Below are 22,434 nucleotides of genomic sequence, written 5' to 3'. Positions count from 1 at the left end.
ACACCCTAATATAACCTTTGATATACCCACTCTAAAATACAGACTACCAATATTAGTATTGAAGTGAGCCACAAATTGCATGGTATTATGTAATATCATGAATTTGTGGATTTTATTAAGAATCGAAGTATGGAGGCTGTTTTTGACAATTTCTTGTGACATGTCAATGAATTGGTATGATAAAGGGTATCAACTGTGCAATGGACCTTGGCCGCTCCACGGCTTGATGATTTTAAACAAAAGACGTAGTACACAATTTAAATTAAGGGTGCACGGGTAGCGCATGAAATCATTTTAGCAAATTGCGAAGAACGTTGAATATGGCGATAGATTTGAAAAGCGCCTAAAATATATCAATTAGTTCCACGTTAGTGATCATACCATGCACATCTCAATTGAATAATGAAATTCATGAATTTGAAAGAATTAAGTGTGCAACTGTGTATACGTTTACTTTGTAATGTATTAGCGTTTGTAAGAACAATATGTATATGTTACATGTTACAAGATGGCGCGAAATTTCAAATGCTTTCTGTTGGGTCCATTGCGTTCATTGTTGAAGTCTACCTTTGATGCAATTGATTAAAAGACGGCTTCCCGTGGTGTGTTGATAACACCAAAGAAGGCAGACCGCAGAAACGCGTTTGTTCGAAGAAGCGACACAAGTACCCTAATCCTTTCACTGTGGTCATCTTCTTCCATCTGAAACGAAAGTATTTAATTTTAATTTGCATTAATGTTTGCATAAATTTGCACTGTCTGTGGTTGTCACCTGGTTCCAAACTATCATTGGCCGAAGATGCTCGCTCGCTCACCTTCCGTGATCTTTAAAAAGCATTTATTCATTTGCAGCTTGCAGTAATAGAATTTGCTAATGCATTTCAGTCCCAACTTGGACCTTTATCAAAGGAGAAAGACGCCACGGCGGATTCAGGTACAGTCAGCTGCTCCAGCACGTTTATTGATTTATAAGGGTGTCTGCCCTCTAGTGGTCGCCTCGCAGGGCTGGTTCTCCCCCAAGGTGTGCTGGTATCAGTGGTCCGCTGTTCCCCGTGCAGAGTAGTCCATGTCGTGTTTGTCATACTGCAATCAAATTGTCACGAAATCCCCGCACGTCGCTTTTCAGGCTGCAGGGAACCTTGTCCAAAGTCTAGTCCTTGGAGGATGCTCGCCTGCCCTTGTAGCTTTCGCGAACATCTAGGATGGGTCCAGGGTCAGGCAGTATGCGGCGCTCTTCAATGGGGGAGCGTGACTCGAGGCCGGACCCCGCCTCATTACATACACCAAGTTCCTCACCAGGAGAAAGATTGAGTCGCTCACCTTCCGTGATCTTTAAAAAGCATTTGTTTATTTGCAGCTTGCAGTAATGGAATTTCCTAATGCATTTCGGTCCCAACTTGGACCTTTATCAAAGGAGAAAGACGCCACGTATTCAGGTACAGTCAGCTGCTCCAGCACGTTGATTGATTTATAAGGGTGTCTGCCCTCTAGTGGTCGCCTCGCAGGGCTGGTTCTCCCCCAAGGTGTGCTGGTATCAGTGGTCCGCTGTTCCCCGTGCAGAGTAGTCCATGCCGTGTTTATCATACTGCAAGCAAATTGTCACGAAATCCCTATATATATATATATATATATATATATATATATATATATATATATATATATATATATATATATATATATATATATATATATATATATATATATATATGTATATATATATATATATATATATATATATATATATATGAAATACATAATCAATATCAAGAAATACATTATAACGCTGGAATCAAAATTAAATATACTTGTTCAGTTTTTCACACTCATGCCCATTTATTTGCAATATCCCATATGTTAGAAGGAAACAAACATTGAACAATCTCACACAGTTTCTCCCATGTTACAATGACAATCGTGTTTGTTGGCAAACTCATGCTAATTTATTTGCTTATACATTTATTTTATTAACCATTTACATTGACTCTTACCATGGAACCAGCTGAATAGCGGGAGCAGCTGTGCAGCAGGCTCAGATGCTTGAACTCCCTGGAAATCTGACCCCACCAACATGGCTTCTGAATGTGCAAGGCAATTCCACTGATACTTTGGCATGCTCTGTAAACAAGGGGAATGTGTATTGAAATCACAATGTTTAAAAAGACTGCTGGAATCTGCGCCTGATGGGAATTACTCCGTTTGCTGCACGTCCATACAGTTACTCGTTTCTTTATTACATGTGTAGGCCTTATGGGAATGTTCTTTATGATTTGTTATCATTATCTCAAGCTTTGAATATGGGGGCTCTGTCCAAGGACTCTAGCCCAACTTGAAGAGGCCATTTTTATATCAAAATCATTGTGAGTTAATGCACATCTGTGCTATCGGGTACAGTAATAATTCAAGGACGTTGGCAAGAGGTAATTGAACACACAATTTGAAACCATGTGTCTCAATAAATGGATGACGTCAGGCTGCAGCTGTGAAACTAACATGAAGGCTAGCATCCTTGACATGTACACTAGAAAATAATATTTTCAAATGCTCCATGAAGTATTCCACACAAGCAATGCCAGGTTTTATGCTACTCGTTGCCTTTTAGACGATATCAGAGCATTGCAATGGCTTGTACTGGTAGGGCCTCTCTCTGAATCTCCATTATTCCTCGATATGACAAGCCACACAACCATGAATTGCACAGAACCATTCCATACCCACCACAGGACGCATATACATGAACTCCAACTCCTAACAGCTTGTGCAAATGGATCTCACACGCAACAGAGAAAAATCAAGTAAGGCAGGGCTGTATGTAGTAATTTAGGATGTAGTGACATATATTTAGTGGAGCTACATGGGACTGAGATGGGTCAGGTAACTTCTATCCCACCTACCACATTTGCCACTGGCAATGCCACCCCATCTCAGTTAGACCAGGGACCATGGGTGTCAATGGTGTGCAAGTCACACACATTTTCCTGCCTTCATGCCTGCATCCTAGCATTGCATGGGTGCTGTGGCACAATAGCGTTGTCTTCCTCATGACCTAGTCACCACCTACATCTCTGGGTTTCATCGTGTACCACCATGTATTCCGTACCACATTTCAAATGCAATGCAATGTTTGTGATTGACACTTGCACAACACACCATTGCTCATGTGAGCCTTTCTGTTGGACTAAACAACAAGGCATCTCAGGCCTTTATCTCTTTCTCAAATGTAGGGTTACAATATGCCACCAGTCAAGTTCTTAGCTAAGTTCCAATGTGCTTCCATCCAGAGAGTTGCCACAGAAAGGGAGCACACCAAATGTGATGACAGTTGGCAATGTGTTTGCTGAGACCTTGGATGATGGTGTTGAGATGGTATGGGCTGCAGGCCTGGATGAGAAGGGGACATGCATGATGTAGGCAGAGGCAACGGGGTAATTGTTCTGTGCAAATTTTTCTGTCACAAAGTGATTGGAGGGCAGATTTCCTGAGGCTCTCAGTATCAAGAAGTCCATCTTCACCAGGTGCTGAGGCACAGATGGAAAGTAGTTGCCACACCCAGTTCTTTGATGGTCAGTAAGGGTTGATCTTAGGTGCACCGTTGCTGATTCCTTTCTCAGGGACTTTGGAATTTTATTGCACTTCTCAGCTGGAGATGACTGGCATACCACTACTGTTAGGTGGAGCTGAGAGGGACTTGTGGTAGAGAGGGCACTACCACCCCACCTTTCCATACAAAAGTTGTGTCTCACCATTTCCTTATGATTATCAGGGTGGGTTCAGATGGCACTGCCTAAGTTGGAGTGGACAGTGACCAGATTCCTCACCAGTGTGAGTTAGCCACTAGGACTATGAGAATGAGGGCCAGTACAGGTGGGTCTTTATACTTTAAATGAGTGTATTATCTGCCTTTCAGGAGAGCCATGGTGTGTTGTCCTTCACTTTTGCCTTTCTGTGGTAGGCTGCTGTAAATAAATCTCTGAAAATGTGGAACCCGGTCAGCTTGCATTGCGTTTCGTTAGGTGCCACACAATGGGGCTTTTTAGGGCCCTACAAACCAGAATGGAGGTGCTTGAATATACCCTGTAGTAAGTTATGTCCTTATGTTAAACTAAATACGTGGATCAGTTAGTGTGCCAGCTCCTTGACAGGTAGACTCAAACAGAGCCACATAGGAAAGCATCTTGAGGAAGCTGGTTAAGCACTTAGTGGGGAAAATTGGTTGCAGTTCCTGCAGTAATCTATGTTTACCTCCGTCAACTCAAGGTCATACTGTTCTCACATAAATAATCTCCTCCCTACTGCAATTCAATGGTGGTTATCTCTTTGAAACACAAAGTTTCACTCATAAAGTTTCTCTGATAATCCATTCAAATGGCTTTTTTACAGTTGATGTACCATGTTGAAGAAACGACTGTGCCTTTGCCAGCAGATTGCATTGTACAGTCGACGGATCTGTCTGTATTCAGTATTCTTCTGCCATAAAATGTAATCTAATACAACATTATAGACTAATGATTTTCAATTTGAATTGTTGTTTTGCAGACTTTGTGGTTATCCTCCATTTTATGATGAAAATGATTCCAAACTATTCGAGCAGATTTTGAAGGCAGACTACGAATTTGATTCTCCGTACTGGGATGACATCTCTGACTCTGGTATGATACACACTGCATGCAATTTCTATTAATTCTGTGTAAACCACCATCATGGAATCTTCATTGTAATTATGACTTTTGTTGTATTGAATGAGCAGAATATATTGAATTTATTGAATTAAATTGATTATTTATAATGCACGCTACCACAAACGGAGCCAACTTTAATAATAATAATTTTATAATTTGATAATTTTAATAATTTTACAAGTGCCTCAAATGTCCTCTATGGTTATGGCAAAGGAACATTGTTAGAGTGTTGCTAAATGTTGAGGGACATTGTGAGGAGATTATCTTTCTTCTGACAGATCTGACAGGATGAGAGAGAATGCTAGAATTCCTCATGACAGTGGAAATAGTGAAGGTGGCTAAAAACATGTCTATGTGTCATATTCAATCTCACCACAACATCCTAATTGGAAAGCTCCTCCAGAGTCAAACCAAAAACTCTTAAAAGTATATTTCTACAATCCCTTAGTCACATGCGCTCAGCTTACTCTGATGAAAGTGCTAGTCAACAACTTAAAACGCAAAATAGTTGAAAGGACAAAGATTGCAAGGTACACACCAAGTCCATGACTAAAAATGACAAAGTGAAATTGGGGTAAATGGCTTTTATCAATCCAAAGCCAATAGGAGTCAATGTTAATTTGGGATTGTTTGTAAATCAATGAAAGCAAAATCCCTTTGGTTTAGCTTTGTTCGCCCTAAGTTCACAGGGTATGCCCAGACGTGGGTCCCTTGCTCACTTTGCCACTGGATTCAAGCTAGCCTGGCTGATGATGGATGATTAGCCAGAAACCAGTCCCAGGATGCTTGTTTCCGGTCCAGGGAATGCATGGCTTGACAGTTCGGGCTGGACTGTTCCCATGAGGCACAGGGTCAGACTGATTTGCACATGGCCATGTCTGACCTAAGGTGGCGGAGTGAGCTAAATAAGGATGATGGATTAAACCCAACTCAGTTGACTGGGGGTGAGTGCTTGCAATGTTCAACACTCCGTCCATCATCCCCTTTGGTTTTGCTTTGGTCGCTCTAAGTTGGCAGGGTATGTCCAGACGTGTGTCCCCTGCTCACTTTGCCACTGGATTCAAGCTAGCCTGGCTGATGACGGCTGATTAGCCAGAAACCTGTCCCAGGATGCTTGTTTCTGTTCCAGGGAAGACTTGGCTTAGCAGCTCGGGCTGGACTGTTCCCATGAGGCACAAAGTCAGACTGATTTGCATATGGCCATGTCTGAACTAGGGTGGCGGAGAGAGCTAAAGAATGATGATGGATTAAACCCAGATCAGTTGACTGGGGGTGAGTGCTTGCAATGTTCAAGACTCTGTCCATCATCACTTTGGTTTTGCTTTGTTCGTCCTAAGTTGGCAGGGTATGCCCAGACGTGGGTCCCTTCCTCACTCTGCCACTGAATTCAAGCTGGCCTGGTTGATGACGGCTGATTAGCCAGAAACCGGTCCCAGGATGCTTGTTTCCGGTCCAGGGAAGACATGGCTTGGCAGTTCGGGCTGGACTGTTCCCATGAGGCACAGGGTCAGACTGATTTGCATATGGCCATGTTCTGAACTAGGGTGGGGAGTGAGGTAAAGAATGATGATGGATTAAACCCAGATCAGTTGACTGGGATTGAGTGCTTGCAATGTTCAACACTCCGTAAATCATCCCCTTTGGTTTTGCTTTGTAAATCAATTAAAGTCAAATGTGAAACTTAAAAGTATGTAAAAATAACTCAGTGGCTGGCTTTTCAGAGACATGTTGGACCTGATTCCAAAAGGTAAATTAAGACGAAAGTCTAACGTTATGACTTTTGGTATTCACAAAGGGCCTTTACGAGTAGTAAAGTTTGTCTCAGTTTTGGTCTTAGTTAAACTAAAGACCAAAATGTAAGTTTAACTGAGACAAAAGTCTAACTTTACTATTTTTAAATGCCCTTTGAGAATACCGAATGTCGTAAACTTAGACTTTTGTCTCAGTTTACCTTTGTGAATAAGGCCTGTGTCTTTGCGGGAGACAATATACAGAGTGTATACCATTGGAAAAGATTGTAGGAAGGCCAGTTGCACAAATTAGCATTTTAACGTATTCTCTTTTCTGGATCAAACACTTTACAAGTGGAATGAATCAAACAATTTCTTCTAGTTAGGGTTCCATGAGGTCAGATCAGTTGCTCAGCTCATTATGCGGAAAACAAATCCAAAGAAAATACACCATGGGGTACAAGGTGCCTGTAATGCTCAATAGCACATTACTGGATCATTTAGGGGACTTTTCTCGATCAGTTCTGGCCAAATGAGGATGAACAGAATTTCCATGACCTCGGCTGCACCTTGTGAGAGCTTGCAGTGGTGAGGCTTGACAGCGTATAATAATGAGAAGCCATTGGAGAGGATGGCATATGTTAGGGGATTTTGGTTCTTTTTCAAATTGATGCAGTACATTTGTTCCTTTCACCAGAAGGAGGTTAGACTTGCTTTGAGTTTTTCAGTGTGCAGGTTCAGTTCCCAGTACCTATGTATACTTCTCATATAAATCAGCAATTGGGCTATTGGCAGTCTTTGTTTTACAGAGCACCAGGGGCACTTTCAGGTAGAAGTCATCAAGTATATGACCCTACAATCTCCCAAATTTACGGAAGTGTCCTCTACAGTTCTTATCGTACACTGTTCTCCTTTAGCTTCATGGTGTCTGTGTGACTCAGGCTCAGCAGCAGAGTATTCCCCCTTTCTTAAGGGTATGTTGCAAATTAGGTTTTCCAAACTTTATTTGTATGCGCATACCAATTTTTAGGTTAGGCATGCAAGCTAGTGTTTGGGCTGCCTGTTGCGACATATATTGTGGCTGGCCAGGCATCAAGGAAGAGAACCATCAACATGCAAGTGCGACAGCCAAGTTTATTGATCAGGCCTATTGGCAAATACAACACAACTGATTAAATAAATGCAGGTAATGCGCAGACGGCCACCATCTCAAGCATCGCAATAAATCTCTTGGATTCAGTTTCAATTTACAATTTATATCAAAACGGGACGGTTGTGTTGAATAAGTAAGTACTTTCATGATTTGCTTCAATGTGGCAGACATATTAAATAATGAAGCATTAGAAATGAATACCACAGCGAGGCTGCCATTTTGGGGTGGGAAGTATTGTTGTTTAGATATTGTATTTCTACGATGGCAGCCATTACAGTAAATTGCAGAGCGCAATGAACCATTTAACTTTTGTTCTACAAAGTCATTGGAGTAAATACGTCTTGAGGCCACATTATCCATATTTTGAGGAAAACAGTGACGTGCACAACCAACAGCCAGTAGTACGTAAATTCGTGATATTATACATGGGGATGTGCACACCTTTCTGTGTGTTGTGAGGCAAAAGATTTGAAGTAACCTGCAAAGTGGTCAACTTTCTATTGGGTCAGCAACTTACAGAAATTGCATTCTCTCGCATTTCTAGTTTTACTATGCTTAGTTTTCAGTATTCAGTGAATCCCCACCACAATTTGTGTGCACTCGAGGGGAGCCACCCATTTTCTGGAGACAATGGTTTGATGCTTTTGGGTGTATTTAGGGGCCATTAGAGCATCAAGGTTTAGACCAAGATGAAAGAATTTCTTGTTACTTCATTCTTTAGGTTTGAAGCAGAGGTCTACATTTAAGCACCTTCCAGATGTGGAGTTAATGGAGGGTGAAAAGTACAACAAATTTCAGAAGGGTGTTAAGAAATTGGTGAACAGATTTGACATACCACCTACTTTGGTCGGCATACTTTTTTTAAGAGAATCCAAAAACCAAATGAGTACATGGACACATACAGCTCTGCTTTACGCAAACTAGTTGCTGAATATAAATTTGAGAACTTCAGTCACTAACTTATTTGTGACCAATTTATCTGTAACCAATTTATCAGCCATTGTACTGATAGTAGTATATGGCGGAAACGTACTATTTTAGGTAAACCAACATTGTCAGGGACCATTCGAATAGCTAAAAGGATTCAAACATCTTTTACATCTGCTAAAGAATTAGATGATAGAAACAGTGAACATGTGTATCCTGTTCGCTGTAAGGAAGAAAGCTGGAGAGGGAAAAAACATCTGCAAACACATTTGTTAAGTCAGTCTAATTCATTTTTTAAACAGACTACTATATGCTTCAGGTGTGGGAATCAATCTCTCATAAAAGGTGTCAGACCATGTCCAGCTAAAAATGTGTTTTGCAGACTGTATAATAAGTTGGAATATTTCACTGAGATGTCCCAAGGCGCCAAACGAGAAAGAGGGTCTGGTTAGCTGTGGTGCCTTTAGGCAAAGAGAGTGATTCTAAAGATTTTATTAATGAAATGCAAGATATGGTCCTTGTGGTGTGTGACTGTGAAGTGAAAAGTGGTGATCCACCTGAGTGTTTAGATCCCTATGTAGATATCCAAGTTGGAGACAAAGACTTATGTTTCCTGGTTGACTCAGTTGTGAGAATCATCATGATCATCTAACAGCTTTTTAATTCCATGTGGAAAGACAGCCATGATTACCTCCAGATCAGTATTTTATGAAGAATGTAGAAGTGAGTTGCTAAGTTATTTTAAAGACATTTAGATTTTTTAAAGAAATGTGCATTCAAGGTCAAAAACAAAATCTAAAAGTTACCCCCCCTCGCCATAGGAGTTATCATTTTTAGGTTGAGCCTGGGCGGTGCTTGCGCTGCTCTGTGAGCCATCTGTATTGGAGTATGTACTTGAAATCCCGCCCACTCTCCACCCATATTTGTAATTGGCTTGTGCCATTGCCCTTCGTAAATGCTGGCTTACGATTCATTATTAGGCCTGTTAGTCCCTCCTGAGTACCACTTTGTCTTCATTTGTAACCTCCCATGAGGACTGGCCCTTTCACTTCAGTTGTTATACGGTACGTCTTTTTTAGTCTGTAAGCACTATTTTCTTTAATGAGTTTCTCTTACTGCAGGAGGGTCTCCCATGCCCAGTTGTGATCACCGGCTTGTTTATTTAACTCGTAGCTCTTCAGGGGCCATAGGAGACAGAAGGGGATAACTTAGAGATGCTTTCAAGCATTTGGAATGCAATAGGTCTCGCATTTGCAAGAGTTTAACCTATTGGCATGGTAAATGACAATGCCTTTTACTTACGTTTTAACTCTTTAAGTGCGCCCGCCGGCCAACGGCCGTCGCGAGCATTACCTTGGTAGTGTAAATGTAAATGCAAATGTAAATGTAAATGTGTGTGTCTTGTAAAGCGCACTGCTACCCGGAGGCGTCCTGGTGCTATAGACCGCTGGGGAACCCGTCCTGGCTTTCCCTGTGAGATGTTTCCTCCTGGGTATCTCCAAGGTGAAACCAGGCATCCCCAGCGTTTGTGGGGGGCTGTTGTGGAGATGAGGCAAGCTAATGCCCAGTGTTGCCGAGTGTGATCCCTGGTTAGAGTTGGCACCGAGGAGAGAATTATCGAGTCCGCTGACCCTGGTTCACGACCCTGCCGCGTCGGGGATTGAACCCTGGTCCCGGGCCGTCCTCTGCTTCTGGGTCTGCCGCCTCTTACCAGTGAGCCACACCACCGTTGGCCGACAAGGCCCCGCCCACTTAATGGAATGCCCCACACCGCGGCAGAATTGCCACCACGGTTAAGGTGTTAAAAAAAAACATAAATAAAAGTCAGTCATTTACAATGCCAATAGCTAAAACTCGTGCAAATGCGAGACCTATTGCATTGCAGATACTTGTTTGTTTTTACTGTCCATCACTGCCAGGGTGTGCCTGGCAATGTCGGACAGTAAAAAAAGGCAGTACGTCCATCCATCCTAATTGGACAGATGGTCATCTAGCCAGTTCTTTAAAGGCCCTTGCTCCATCGGGCCATCGTAGAAGTTTGGCAATGGCGGTGACAGTGTAGTCACTGCCATAGTCAAACCTCTGGTTCACCCGCATTTAAATCAGGTGGGCGGATAGATGGTCATCTAGCCAGTTCTTTAAAGGCCCTTGCAAATTTTTTGTAGTCAATAATGTACACCAACAGTGTATATCCGGATTTTCCCAGTGTCAATGTTTTCATGTAGGGCGTCTGCCCAGGTGGAATCATCGAAAATCAATAAAATGTGTTATTAAAAAAAAAGATATATGATAAATTGGTGTTCAATAGGTAATTCAGCCAACGCTTTAGTGTCTTGACCATTTCTGTTTCCCGCTGTTTCATAATAGTCAGGCACACAAGCAAATTTTTAAGTTTAGGAGGACACAAACATGTACTTAATGCATTGCAATCTGCTGTTCCATTTTTTGCAGCAAAAGACTTTATTCGCCGATTGATGGAAAAAGACCCCAGTAAGAGGTATACGTGTGAGCAGGCTTCTCGGCACCCATGGTAAGGATCTTTCAAGAAGCTGGCATTAAGATTTGCTGAATATTTTCGTTGATTCTAAACTGTTTTCATAACTTTAAATTTGTTCTCAATTGTTATATTGAGGTGATGTGACAATAAAAAACAATAACATACTTTCTGTTTTTAATGTGCTTTTAATATTAACTACTTTCAGAATTGATTGGAGGCTTGTCTCTCCATAAATTGCAAATTTATGCCGACCTTTAAATGCTTGTAAAGTTTACAGGAGCGTGGCCCATATACCAGTTCAGGACTGGGTAAGTAAGGTGCATTAAGCAACAATGTCCTGATAGGTAAAGATGTGTAGGCAATTAATTATGCATGCATACAGCATTACTCACAAAGAAAGAAGGAGAGTACTCATTGATTTGAAAAAAGATAGTTAATCATCTTATATTGTAACATAAGTTCATGGTCGGAAAATATACAGTTAGAAGCAGCACTGCATAAAAGGAATTAGTGACAACCATATAATACTTGGTGCTTAAAAAAGTGTCTGTGGTGAAAGTGGCGACGCAAGTGAAGAAGTGAGCAGCATGGACGGCGCACTGTGAACAAAGTCCAAGTAATTTACAGTGGGTGGCTCAAAGAGTGTGACAACGTGATATCACAGTTTACAAAAGTTCTTTCAGTTTGATGTAGAGCCACAAAGGCGGAGTACGCCTGTTAATAAGCTGTTAGGTCTAACACTTCACTTTTCTTTGTGAGTAATGCTGTATGCATGCATAATTAATTGCCTACACATCTTTACCTATCAGGACATTGTTTCTTAATGGACCTTTAAATGCAGCATAGTCAAGGGCACAGAATGTGTCTCAGTCACATACTGCCATATAACATGGCCTAAGTTATAATCAGGTAAACCTGTGTTGTTAAGCAGGATCCACGGGTGCATCTGATTGGTCAATGTAAATTAAAATATCTTTTTAATCTCCGGAAATAATAGCACACAAATTAGTTGTAACATGTGTATTTGTAAAGGGCACATTCACCCATGGGTATCTTGGCACTGATTAAAATATGTTTATTGTTAACCCTTTTATCGACCTCAGAAGGATGAAAGGCTGAGTGGACCCACCATGATTTGAACCTGTGACCATGAGGTTGTACACAGGCTCCTACAGTGGACAAATTAGTTCTCTAATCCCCAGACCCAGTTTGATAAAAAATAGCTGAGCTTTAGACTCCCATTTGCCTGCTCTCTCCATATGAAAATGCTGTTGTATTTTAATTAGCCTTTCAGGGAATAAAGACAAGTATAGTTTTCTGTCTATCAATGTTGAACATTTTTTATTGGGTATGGAGTTCTTGTCACTTTAAAGTGTACATCTGCCTTTTATCAATGGGCTTGGAAATCACAAATCGGAGCAAAGCTTCAATATTGACGCAAGGCATACAATTCTCCTCTGCCCTTTCCCTTCAATGGGTCTGCCTGGATATCTCCTTGAAGACTGACATTCTCCTGAATCATCACAGCAATTCATAGTTCTTGGCAGTGGGGTATCAAGGTTGTCATGAGCCCTCAGCAAGACTAATACCTCCAAACCCAGAGTTTGGTACAAAAATCATCTATAGTTGTTATCTCTGTGCCCTCTCAGAGCCCTGGGCCCCATTGACACTAGATTTGCTGCAGTATTGATAGCTATATCCCTAGTTCACATTCAATTTACTGAATCAACAATCTCTCTGTGGCTGTAAAATGACAGGATAGCACCATACCGAATGGTTATTCAACTAAATAAATAATTAATAACTATCAAACTGGACAGAGATGCAGCGCATAGGTTTCCCTTGTCATTTATGCTGATGAAAATTCTGCTTTGGTTCCAAACTGTAGACTACAGAGACTCTGCCTCCTAATGCATCTGCCTGCCTTCAAAATAAATTTAATCCTGCTAACCCAGTATCCTCTGATCCCTGTACCCAGATTATATTGTTCAAAACACTCTGTTTTATCAACAGAGGAATTTGCAAGCTAAGCTTCTTATACAAAAGTATGTAGTTCACCAGGCAACTCTCCACACACAGCCTCATATCCAGAGTAGGGTCTTACTTTGCCCCTTCTGATAAAAGAATCTCCATAGGAGGCAGCACTCTTGGTGGCTACTTGGGCACCTTACTCAGTAATCCCCTCTCTTTCATACTACATCGTTAACCACTTTTTTGAATCCACCAAAAATAAACTATCAATGATGGTATCAACCGTGGGAGACAGAGATAGGAGAGTAGCCTAAGACTTCAAGTGAGTGTTGTCTAAGCTCCCTCAGTAACACTGCAAGGGTGGGCTTAAGGCGAGGAATGTGCTTTGGAGGGTGCAAGGCTCTGCACCTCAATCTAGCAATGCAATTAAAGAAATAAGAAATAGAACATAGCCAAGGTCATTAATGGAGAAATGTAGCAGTTAATTGCCACAGATATTACAAGAAAGTTAATAAAGGGAAATAGGAGAAAAAATAGTTGACTATTTTATTGAAAGTCAAAGGTAGCTATCATTGACATGAAAGTATTGGAAATCAGTGCTACCTTATGACAGATAGTAAAAAATTCAGAACAATGATTGTGTTGCTGTGAGTTTTTTCAAAGTGTCTTGGGCGAAATGTAGGTCTGTCCGTAAGTACAGTTGATCAATTAAGAATTGTGGTTGACCATGTTAAGAAGGAGACTTACGCAACAAAACGTCTCTGACACACAGTGAGATTTCTCCCAGGGTGTCAGGGGCCTGTTTTGTCATTTTCATTCTGCATGGAATGACTTGTATCAGTGTCAGAAGGCCCACCATAACCATGTCAAATAGTACAACATGCAGAAACTGGTGGCCCTGTGGTGAATGGGCTGTCGGGTACAGGTTTCTGAAGACAGAAAAAGTGGAGGCTCTGCATTCAGCAAACTGTAGTTTCCCTCATAATGAGCCGGGGAAACCAGAGGTTTGGCAAAGCAGGACATCTGACAGTCAACAGTAGATGTCTTGCTTCTGCCTATCACTAAATAGACTGCTCACTTACTTATTTTAAGCGCTGAATTCACCAGAGGAGAGGATTTCAAAACTTGATATTGCATGGTCTTCAAAAAGTAAAATATGCCGTTCAGGTCATTGCAATATATAATATTAAAGAAGGCTGAAGGAGGTGTGTCTCAAAGTCAAATGCTGGATGCAGTATCATCAGATGTGCTAGCTGTATTCCCTACATTGGGTCTTCTTTTGCAGGCTTGAAAGAGTTCTTCCTTTATAAGTAGGCAGGGACAGAGCTCAACAAATTCAATTAAGTTTCTGAGAGCTCCTGGTGAGAGCAAAAGTTTGTGGAATCTGGAAAAGCTGCGAGTAGATTGAGGTGCTATCCAAGGCTGAGTAAGAACTGTCTCCCCGGACTGATGGTTGAGCTCAGTCTTCTTATAGGCATCCAAAAAGGTATTAAGGAGCCCATTAGGATGGCGGGCGGACCACCCTAGCGGTGCTGGGATCGGCTGCCAGATGTGCGGCGGTCCTGCACCACTGATTATGGTGCGACCGCCACCCTGGCGGTCGCATTCTGCAATCTTGACAATGGCATGTTGTGCATTTCCATGCACAACATGGCTGGCACCGCGTGCTGCCTGCCACCTTGTGCATGGCAATGTAGGGGGGGTACCATAGGTAATGCCAAAGTGCAGCCCCCTACTCCCCCCCCGGGGGCCCGCAATGGGTCCCCAAAGCAATTTCCCGCCAGCCTTTTCATGGCTGCCATGGAAAGGCCTTTGAAAACACCCATCCTAGTACGGATGGCGGTGTCTGGTAGGCACCGCCACCATATTAGTGCCCAAGTGCGCCTGGCTGGCAATCGAAACGATTGCCGACCAGCGGAAAAGCACCGGATGCACTTTGCGTCCGCCGCTATACCCCCTACCATGGTAATGTGGTGGGGTAAATCAGTTTGTGATGGCGGGCGGATCGCCATCACCGGCCGGGCAGTGGCGATCCGCCCGCCATCATAATCACCCCCTAAATGTTTCAGAACTCATTTTTTCACTCCTGGCTGGGATACTGCAGTTAAAGTTGTCCTCAATTGAACAGGACTTATTAAGCATCGTTAATCACCCGTGAGGGTATTCAAGCACTGTAGGAGTGGATTAGCATCTTGAATTTGCATCTCTTCTGAATGGGGTGCCAGTATAGCTTCTTGAAGTGAGGGGTATTGTGGTTCCGCTTTTTGGAGGTCGAGGATGAGTCAGGACACTGAATTCTGTAGGGTTTGCAGTCTCTTCAGGAGGAGCAAGCTTATAGTTATGTAGAATGCGTTGCCGTAGTCCAGTTTGCTAGTGACTAGGGCTTCAGTGACGGGTTGTTTGGTGCTGATGGGGAGCCATTTGAAGATTTAACAAAGCATGTGACGAGTGAGACAGCAGGTGGAGGAGACTGAGTTAATATGGTTTTCATGGTGAACTTGCTGTCCCTGATGATGCCAATGTTGCGGGCATGGTCTGTCAGAGTGGTTGAGAGTCCTAGTTTGGAAGGCCACTAGACATCGCTCCACTGGAAGGTGTTGTTCCCAAAAGATTAGCACTTCCATGTTGTCTGTGTTGAGGTTGAGGCAGTCGTCTTTCATCTAGTCAGCGACCCTCGTCATGCACCTGTGGAAGTTGGCTATCATGGATCTTCTGATAGTGAGAGGATGAGCTGAGTGCCCTCAGTGCAGGATATGATCTTTAGTCCATGAGTTCAGGTGATGTTCGCCAAGGGGGTTATGTGGGTTTTGAACAGTGTAGGGCTGAGGGACGAGAGTTTAGGGATGCTGCAGATGATATTGTTAGGTACCGAGGTAAAGGTGGCAGGCAGATTCTCTTCTGGTGAAGAAGGAGGTGGTCCATTTGAAAGCATCTCCTTGAATTCCAATTTGGTGAAGCCTTATGATAAGTGTGTGGTGGGATACGGTATTGAAAGCTGCTGAGAGGTCGAAGAGGATCAGGGTTGATGTTTGTCCACAAGGGTTCTAATGTTGTCAATGGCAGCAATCAAGGCAGTTTCAATGCTGGGGTTGGTGTGGAATCCGGATTGCTAGGTGTCCAGAAGAGTGTTGTTGTCCAGGTGTTCTGTGAGTCGGTGGTTAATGGCCTTTTCATGGACTTTGGTGGGAAGGGAGAGTAGAGAGATGGGAAGATAGTTCTTGAGTTTGCTGGGGTCAGTGGACTGTTTTTTGAGAAGGGGCTTGACCTCAGCTTGTTTCCATTCTTCAGGGAAGGTGCCCTTGGAGAAGGATGCATTACGTGCACTTGAGTGGACAGAGTTCATGTTGGTTGTGGTGTTTTGAGTGGTGGGCTGGTCTCATATTGTGAGTAGGTGGTTGGGGTTTGCACCTATGGGAGCGAAGAGGAGGAGGTTGGTGGTAGTGGGTTGGGGTTTGAATTTTTTGAGGATGGCGGAGATCCTGTCATGGAAGAAGTCCGTCACGGTGTTGCAGATTTCTTGGGAAGGGGTGATGAAGTTTTTAGTGACTGAGGTGTTGGAGAACTGTCTGACGATGTTGAAAAGTTCTTTTCTTTGGTTAGAAGTGAGTTTGATGCGGTGGGCAAGGGAGATCCTTTTCATCTATTTCAAGAGTTAGTGGTATTGGTTGAAGGATATATTGAATGTAGTTCAGTCTGTAGGTCCTTGTTGGTGCTCCATTTCCTTTCCAGTCACTGGCAGTTGTGTTTTGTGGCTCTCAGTTCCGTTGTGTACCAAGTGGCCTATTTGGATGATCTCTTGAGTTTGGTGTGGTTGGGGGCAGGGGCAACTCTGTCGGCAGAGTCAGTGACTCAGGCTGAGAAGTTCTGGACTGCCTATTCTAGGTTGGTCGAAGTGTCAGAGTGGGAGGTAGATCCTGTGATGATGAAGTGGATGATGTCATGGTCTGTCCAGGTGAGCTCTGTGACATTGCTGTAATTGACTCTGTCACTGGCCGTGAAGATTGGGTTGAGTGTGTATCCTTCGATGTGTGTGGGGGTTGGTGACAAGTTGGGTGAGGCCAATGTTGTTCATGCTATTGAGGAGATTGGCAGGGTTGGTGTTTTTAAGGTCGCTGAGTTGAAAATTGAGGTCTCCAAGGAAGATGTAGTGTTTGGAGTCAATGACCAATGGGTGATGAATTCAGGGATGGCTCCACAGAAGCTGGGATGAGGTCTTGGGGGTCTGTTGGTGAGGGTGCCTCTGATGGTGGTTTTGCCATTGATATGGAAGTTGAGTTGGTCCATGATCACGTGGTCTTGTCTGTAGTGGTGGTGGTGCAGTAGATGGTTTCACTGTGAATAATGGTAATTTCACCTCTGTGACCTATCTTGTAGCCATCGGGCATTGCTGAGGCAATGTCGGGTGCAGATGCAGGGTTGAGCCAGGTTTCGGTGTGGCAGATGACATAAGGGCGAGGGAGGTTAGGGTGTCCCAGATCTCAATGGTGTGCTTGCAGGGTTATGGTGCATTAATGAGGAGGCAGTTGAACTGTTCTGAACCGGTCATGGTTGGCCTGGTGGTGGTAGTCATGCATATGGGTGCTCTGGTGTTGCAGGAGAAGAGGCAGTACCAGCAGTAAAAAGGTCCTACCATTGATTGTGGAGAGGTTCAGCAGCAGTTGTTGCTGTGGAGTCTGGGGTACGGGGCTTGGAGCTCAGCGGACGTGTATCTGCAAGTAGCTGGAGAACCAGGGTCCAGGACCAGGACCTGATGCTGGGCGAGGTCCAGTCAGGGATGGGCGCAGACGGGCTTGCACTGTGGCCTTCATTAAGTAGGACCTGGGAAGAGAGAGGGGCATTGGAAGGCAGAGGAATTTGCCTATGAGGGTGGGAATGGAAGGCAGGTGTGGCGGGAAAAACAGTAGGAAAGCGAGCAGGCGTAAACCAAACAGAAATGTAAAAAGTAGCAGTACAAAACTAAACAAGTTGAACAAAATTGAACAGAGATGAGATAAACAAGGTTGAGCACAATGGCACAATAACAAATAAACAATGCAAAAAACAGGGAGGCAGTGAAGCAGCAAGGGGCAGATGTCACAAAGGACCTGCTCAATGGAAACGCACTGCTGCCTCCATTTAGTAGGTCCTGTGAGGAGGGACGGGCACTGGGAGGAGGTGGGTAAGGTCAGCAAGGGTGGGAAGCAGGAGGGAGATTCAGCAGGAAAATCTGCGGGAAAGCAAGCGGGCGGACAACAAACAGAAATTAAAACAAAGGCAGTACAAAACTAAGCAAGTTGAACGAAATTGAACAAAGATGAGGTAAACAAGGTTGAGCACAATAACAGAATACCCAGTAAATTATTCAGAAACCAGTGAGGCTGTAAAGTGGCAAGGGGGGAGCTGTCACGATTGACCTGATTGTAATTCTCTCAAATCAAAGAGTGACCTTCAGACCAGTCACATTATGGACAATCTTTAGCACATCACTCTGCTGGTGTGCTCCAAATATTTTCTTGATCCTATACACAACCAGCCACAAGGCTTACAACAGGCAGATTGTTTGTTACAAGGAGCGTCCACTGCAAGTCTGTAGATTCTTTGTTGACTATAAGATTCACAAAACCAAGAATGCTTTATAGCTTTTTAAAGTATATCAAGAAACCAGCTTCTCTAATGCTTATAGTTTGTACAAAAACTCTCAACACATACAGCCAAGAACCAAAGCATGGCTGACAATGACTTTATTTTATACCAACTGTGCATTATTTGATATTACAAATTTCAATACATGAAAATAGGATACAAAGGAAAGACAAGTGTTGGGACAGGAATGTTTCTTGCATGGTTTATGGATTGACCTTAATGCATGTGTAACTGGAATCCTAACTTTTTGTTGCCACTGCAACCATAGTAATCTAGTACATGTACTGTGGCCTAGACCTGTCCCTAATAATGTCAAGATCCAGAACCTGTCTGAGACCTGGAGGGCTCATCAGGAATGTCATCATAGCCAACACAGGATTAAATTGTTCAGTCTACTGATCCCACTTGTGTAGCGTTCTCCTTTAATGTGACACTTAGATCATTATTCCGACTTTCTGTGTGGGTGCCAAGTGTTTGTCAGTAGGGACAATTTGTATCATATGTATGGTTACCAGATTATATGTAGATTATGTGTATGGTGAAAGTCTGAGTGCTTGAACCAGTGGGATCCGTTTTGGATGGTCCCTCATTTAGCAACATGCAAGCTGGAAGGTGAATACAGTTTCCCCTGGCAGTGAGGGTGTATTGGCTGTATTTCTGTAGCTGGATGGTGAACATTCAGACACTGAAGTGAGGGATGGAGACAGGACTATCCTTAGAAAATTCAATGAGGTCCTTTTAGCAAGGGGCTGATGCCATTTCGTCGATTGTAGGAATTAAGGTGGGTCAGCAGTATCTATTGTTTAAAAGGAGGAGGTTTCTAGACAAAACCTGCTTCAGTAAGGCTGATGACAGGCCGTTGCAGAGATCACACACTTATATGTGCCCTTGTTTTAGATACTCTTGGAGCCAGCCCTGTTGCTACCTGCCATGAGAGCCTTGACCTTTCATGGTCACTAAGCTAGCAAATTACATCTGGAAAGAAACCACCCAACATCGGTTGCGCTACTTTAGGCAATCGACCTAGATCCAGTGTTTTAGAAATTAATAAGAACAGGGCTTTAAATGTCCGACTTCATTCAAATTCAACATTCCACTTGGCCAAGAAACAGAGTTTTCAAAGAGCTTCTGTGTTGCCAAGACTGGTGTCTGAATGAAACCCAGTCTTCTAGACGCGAGAGGACATCACCCAGTCTTGACAACTTGTTGAAGCTGTGAGTTTGCCTGCTGCCTAGAAGCCTGCATGTCCATTAGGAGAAATCCAACTGTGTTCCTGGCGTTTGAACAAACGCAGCCACTGGCTGACATCTGGAGTGAAGCCAGAGCCAACCTGTAATGTGAGGGGTCTCCTGATCTGCTAGTGCTGTTCCTTAGGGGACAGAATAAAGAAATTAAGCCCGAAAGCAACATTGGGTATTCCTGCACTCTTGCAGCCTGCCCAAGGTACCGGTGCTGCTGCCTGACTTTGGCATACCTGGTGAGGGAGCTGTCATTGCCTCTGAAGCAGAAGCCATGTTCTTGATTGAGAGGATGCAACTGCTGAATATGATCACCAGACTCATCACGACTCAGAGGTCACATCTGCCACAGATAAGCACCCACTAACAGGCCTGCTGCACTGCTCATCCTCAGCAGTTAGAGTGAAGAGCAAGTCCACCACTGCAGTCCCACATCACCAGAATTGAGGCTGAAGGTAAAGGACTGATGAATGCACCAGCCAATGCAACACACGTCTGATCTCCAGGAGCCAGAAAAGAGGGCCCTAAACATGAAAGAATGAATTGGTTGTGCAGAGGTAAATCTGTTATGAGAACACAAACTGTTGCCAGTGTGGACATTTTTTGCAAGAGCTTTTCAACTGATCTACTAATTTTCCTACAGGATAGTCTCTAGAGAACTGCACCTCTGCCTGTTCTATGGTTATACCCGTTCTCAGGTAGAAGTCACCAACAACTTTGGAATATTTTCCTAAATGGGGGGTGGGCGGGGTACAAAAGGGGGTTTAATGCTTGACTAGGAATTGTTTATTTTATTTAGTTGTAATATTAAAGTATTTTCTTTTTACAAGGATACACACTGGGCTGGACTGCACATTATTGTGCTTTTTTTACTGTTGAGTTGGAAGCACCCCGTGAGTCAAGTGCAGAAGGGGTGTACTTGTCCCAGTTTGCAGAGCTGTAGAACTACTGCCAACAGTACACCATTGGCAAATTACCTCATCTCCTACAGTTGCTTCCCAGTTGCCTGTTTGCCTTTTAACTCCCAAAATGGTGTCTGAGAGTTAGCATTTTTGAAATGCACCCAATAATCTGAGTAGGGTATAAGGGTTATTCGTACGGCTCTGAATTTCAGATTTATTTATTTATTTTTACAATTTGTAAACACGCAAATACCTGTAGGTGTTTCGGCACTGTGGACTGCAAGCAAAAACCAGAGACTATAGACTATTGGCTGAATAGACAAGTTTTTGTCATATTCCTGAAAGCAAGTAGGGTTGGGCTAGATTTGATGTGTATTGGAAGGGAGTTCCATAGCTTTGCTCTGGCGACAGTGAATCGTCTGTCACCCCATGAGACTGTCTTGGTGCAGGGGACCTTTAGCAGGTTTGCTGTGGATGACCGTAAAGTCCTGTTAGGGATGTAAGCACCCAAGGCATCCCTCAAGAAGCCAGGTCCGAGGCTACACGATGCCTTGTAAGCGATACAGAGGGCCTGTAATTTAATGCAGTTTTTAGGTCTCGCTACGCAGTGCGTAAGCACTTCTTAGAGGGACCTCTTGGAATCACTCAGTACTTTACTTGAAACTCGTGCATGTTTTGCACAGTTTCCTATCAGTACTCGTGCATGTATAGCGATTCCCTTGCGAGAGCCAGCAGCAGGCCACCTGTTAGCAATTATCGGGCCTGTGCTGCTGGCTCCCGTAAAGGAAACGCTGTACATGCAAAACTTTAACTTTCGTGGCCACAAGGCTGCGCCTATCTTTCAGCGCTGAATGCCAGAGTGAATCACGCGCGGAGGAATGTTCGATAGCCAGCTCGCCACCCCCTCGACAGATAACAGAGATTTCTCTCCCCCGGCATCGTGCCTTGTTCTAAACCCCAAGCCCATGGCAAGAAAGGATGGAAGTCGTCGGCAACCCGATAATTTTACTTAATAATTTAATGATAACATTAGTTTATGGTGCAAGAAAGCACACACAATGGAAGTTTAGTTTGCATACACGCAATTAGATATTACTCTCAAATATCGTGAATATACCTAAATAAATTGTATAACTGGTGAGTGCTAAATTTGAAGGGAGCGCCCTCCGCCTTATTTATAAAATAGCCACCACACAGTTTACAGTTTATGTATCGAAGTGTTGGTGAAATAAACATTCTTTTAAAGAGGGCTAGGTGGACAGAGACTTGAGGTGTAGGAGAGAGGGACAGCGCACCCCTCATCGCATGAAAGTGAGTTTGCTTCGTTGACCAGGGCCTATTCGGCCTCTTCATTTTTCTGCCCGGTTTAAAACTAGGCAACATTTCTGTTATGCCGGTAGCATTTTGCATAAATTGGTGTTATGCATGCTATGTAAAGTTCCATAAATTACTCTATTATGCCTGTGTCAGATAACTATACGCTGTTTGTGGCAAAAATTAAGCGCCTGGGAATACGCACAAGCAGAATGCGAACAGCTGCTATTTGCGGTGCTTGTATTTTTTTTTGCTCTAATTTTTCGCATGAAATGTGTGACGGGTGAATACAGGTCATGCTAAATTATAGTAGCAAATTCTAGTGTTCCATTTTGCATAAATATGCATAATTTCAGGTCATTTTTCAGAAATATTGTGTAATTATTGTCTAATATTTAGAGAGC

At 43.2% G+C, this 22,434-nt stretch overlaps 1 protein-coding gene across 1 annotated transcript in view; it reads left to right on the top strand.

Moving 5' to 3' along the window:
- Nucleotides 1–22,434, top strand: part of CAMK1D (calcium/calmodulin dependent protein kinase ID) — a 1,555,766-nt gene that overhangs the window by 1,370,543 nt on the left and 162,789 nt on the right. Inside the window, exons 7-8 of the mRNA XM_086919868.1 lie at nucleotides 4,534–4,646; nucleotides 10,938–11,016. Of these exons, the coding sequence (XP_086775994.1) occupies nucleotides 4,534–4,646; nucleotides 10,938–11,016 (192 nt within the window). The remainder of the gene's footprint in view (nucleotides 1–4,533; nucleotides 4,647–10,937; nucleotides 11,017–22,434) is intronic.

This window comes from Lissotriton vulgaris, chromosome 1_1 (genome assembly GCF_964263255.1).
Source record: "Lissotriton vulgaris chromosome 1_1, aLisVul1.2, whole genome shotgun sequence".
NCBI lineage: Eukaryota > Metazoa > Chordata > Amphibia > Caudata > Salamandridae > Lissotriton > Lissotriton vulgaris.
The sequence above is the reverse complement of the archived record's forward strand: the minus strand, read 5'-3'. Positions and strand labels throughout refer to the sequence as shown.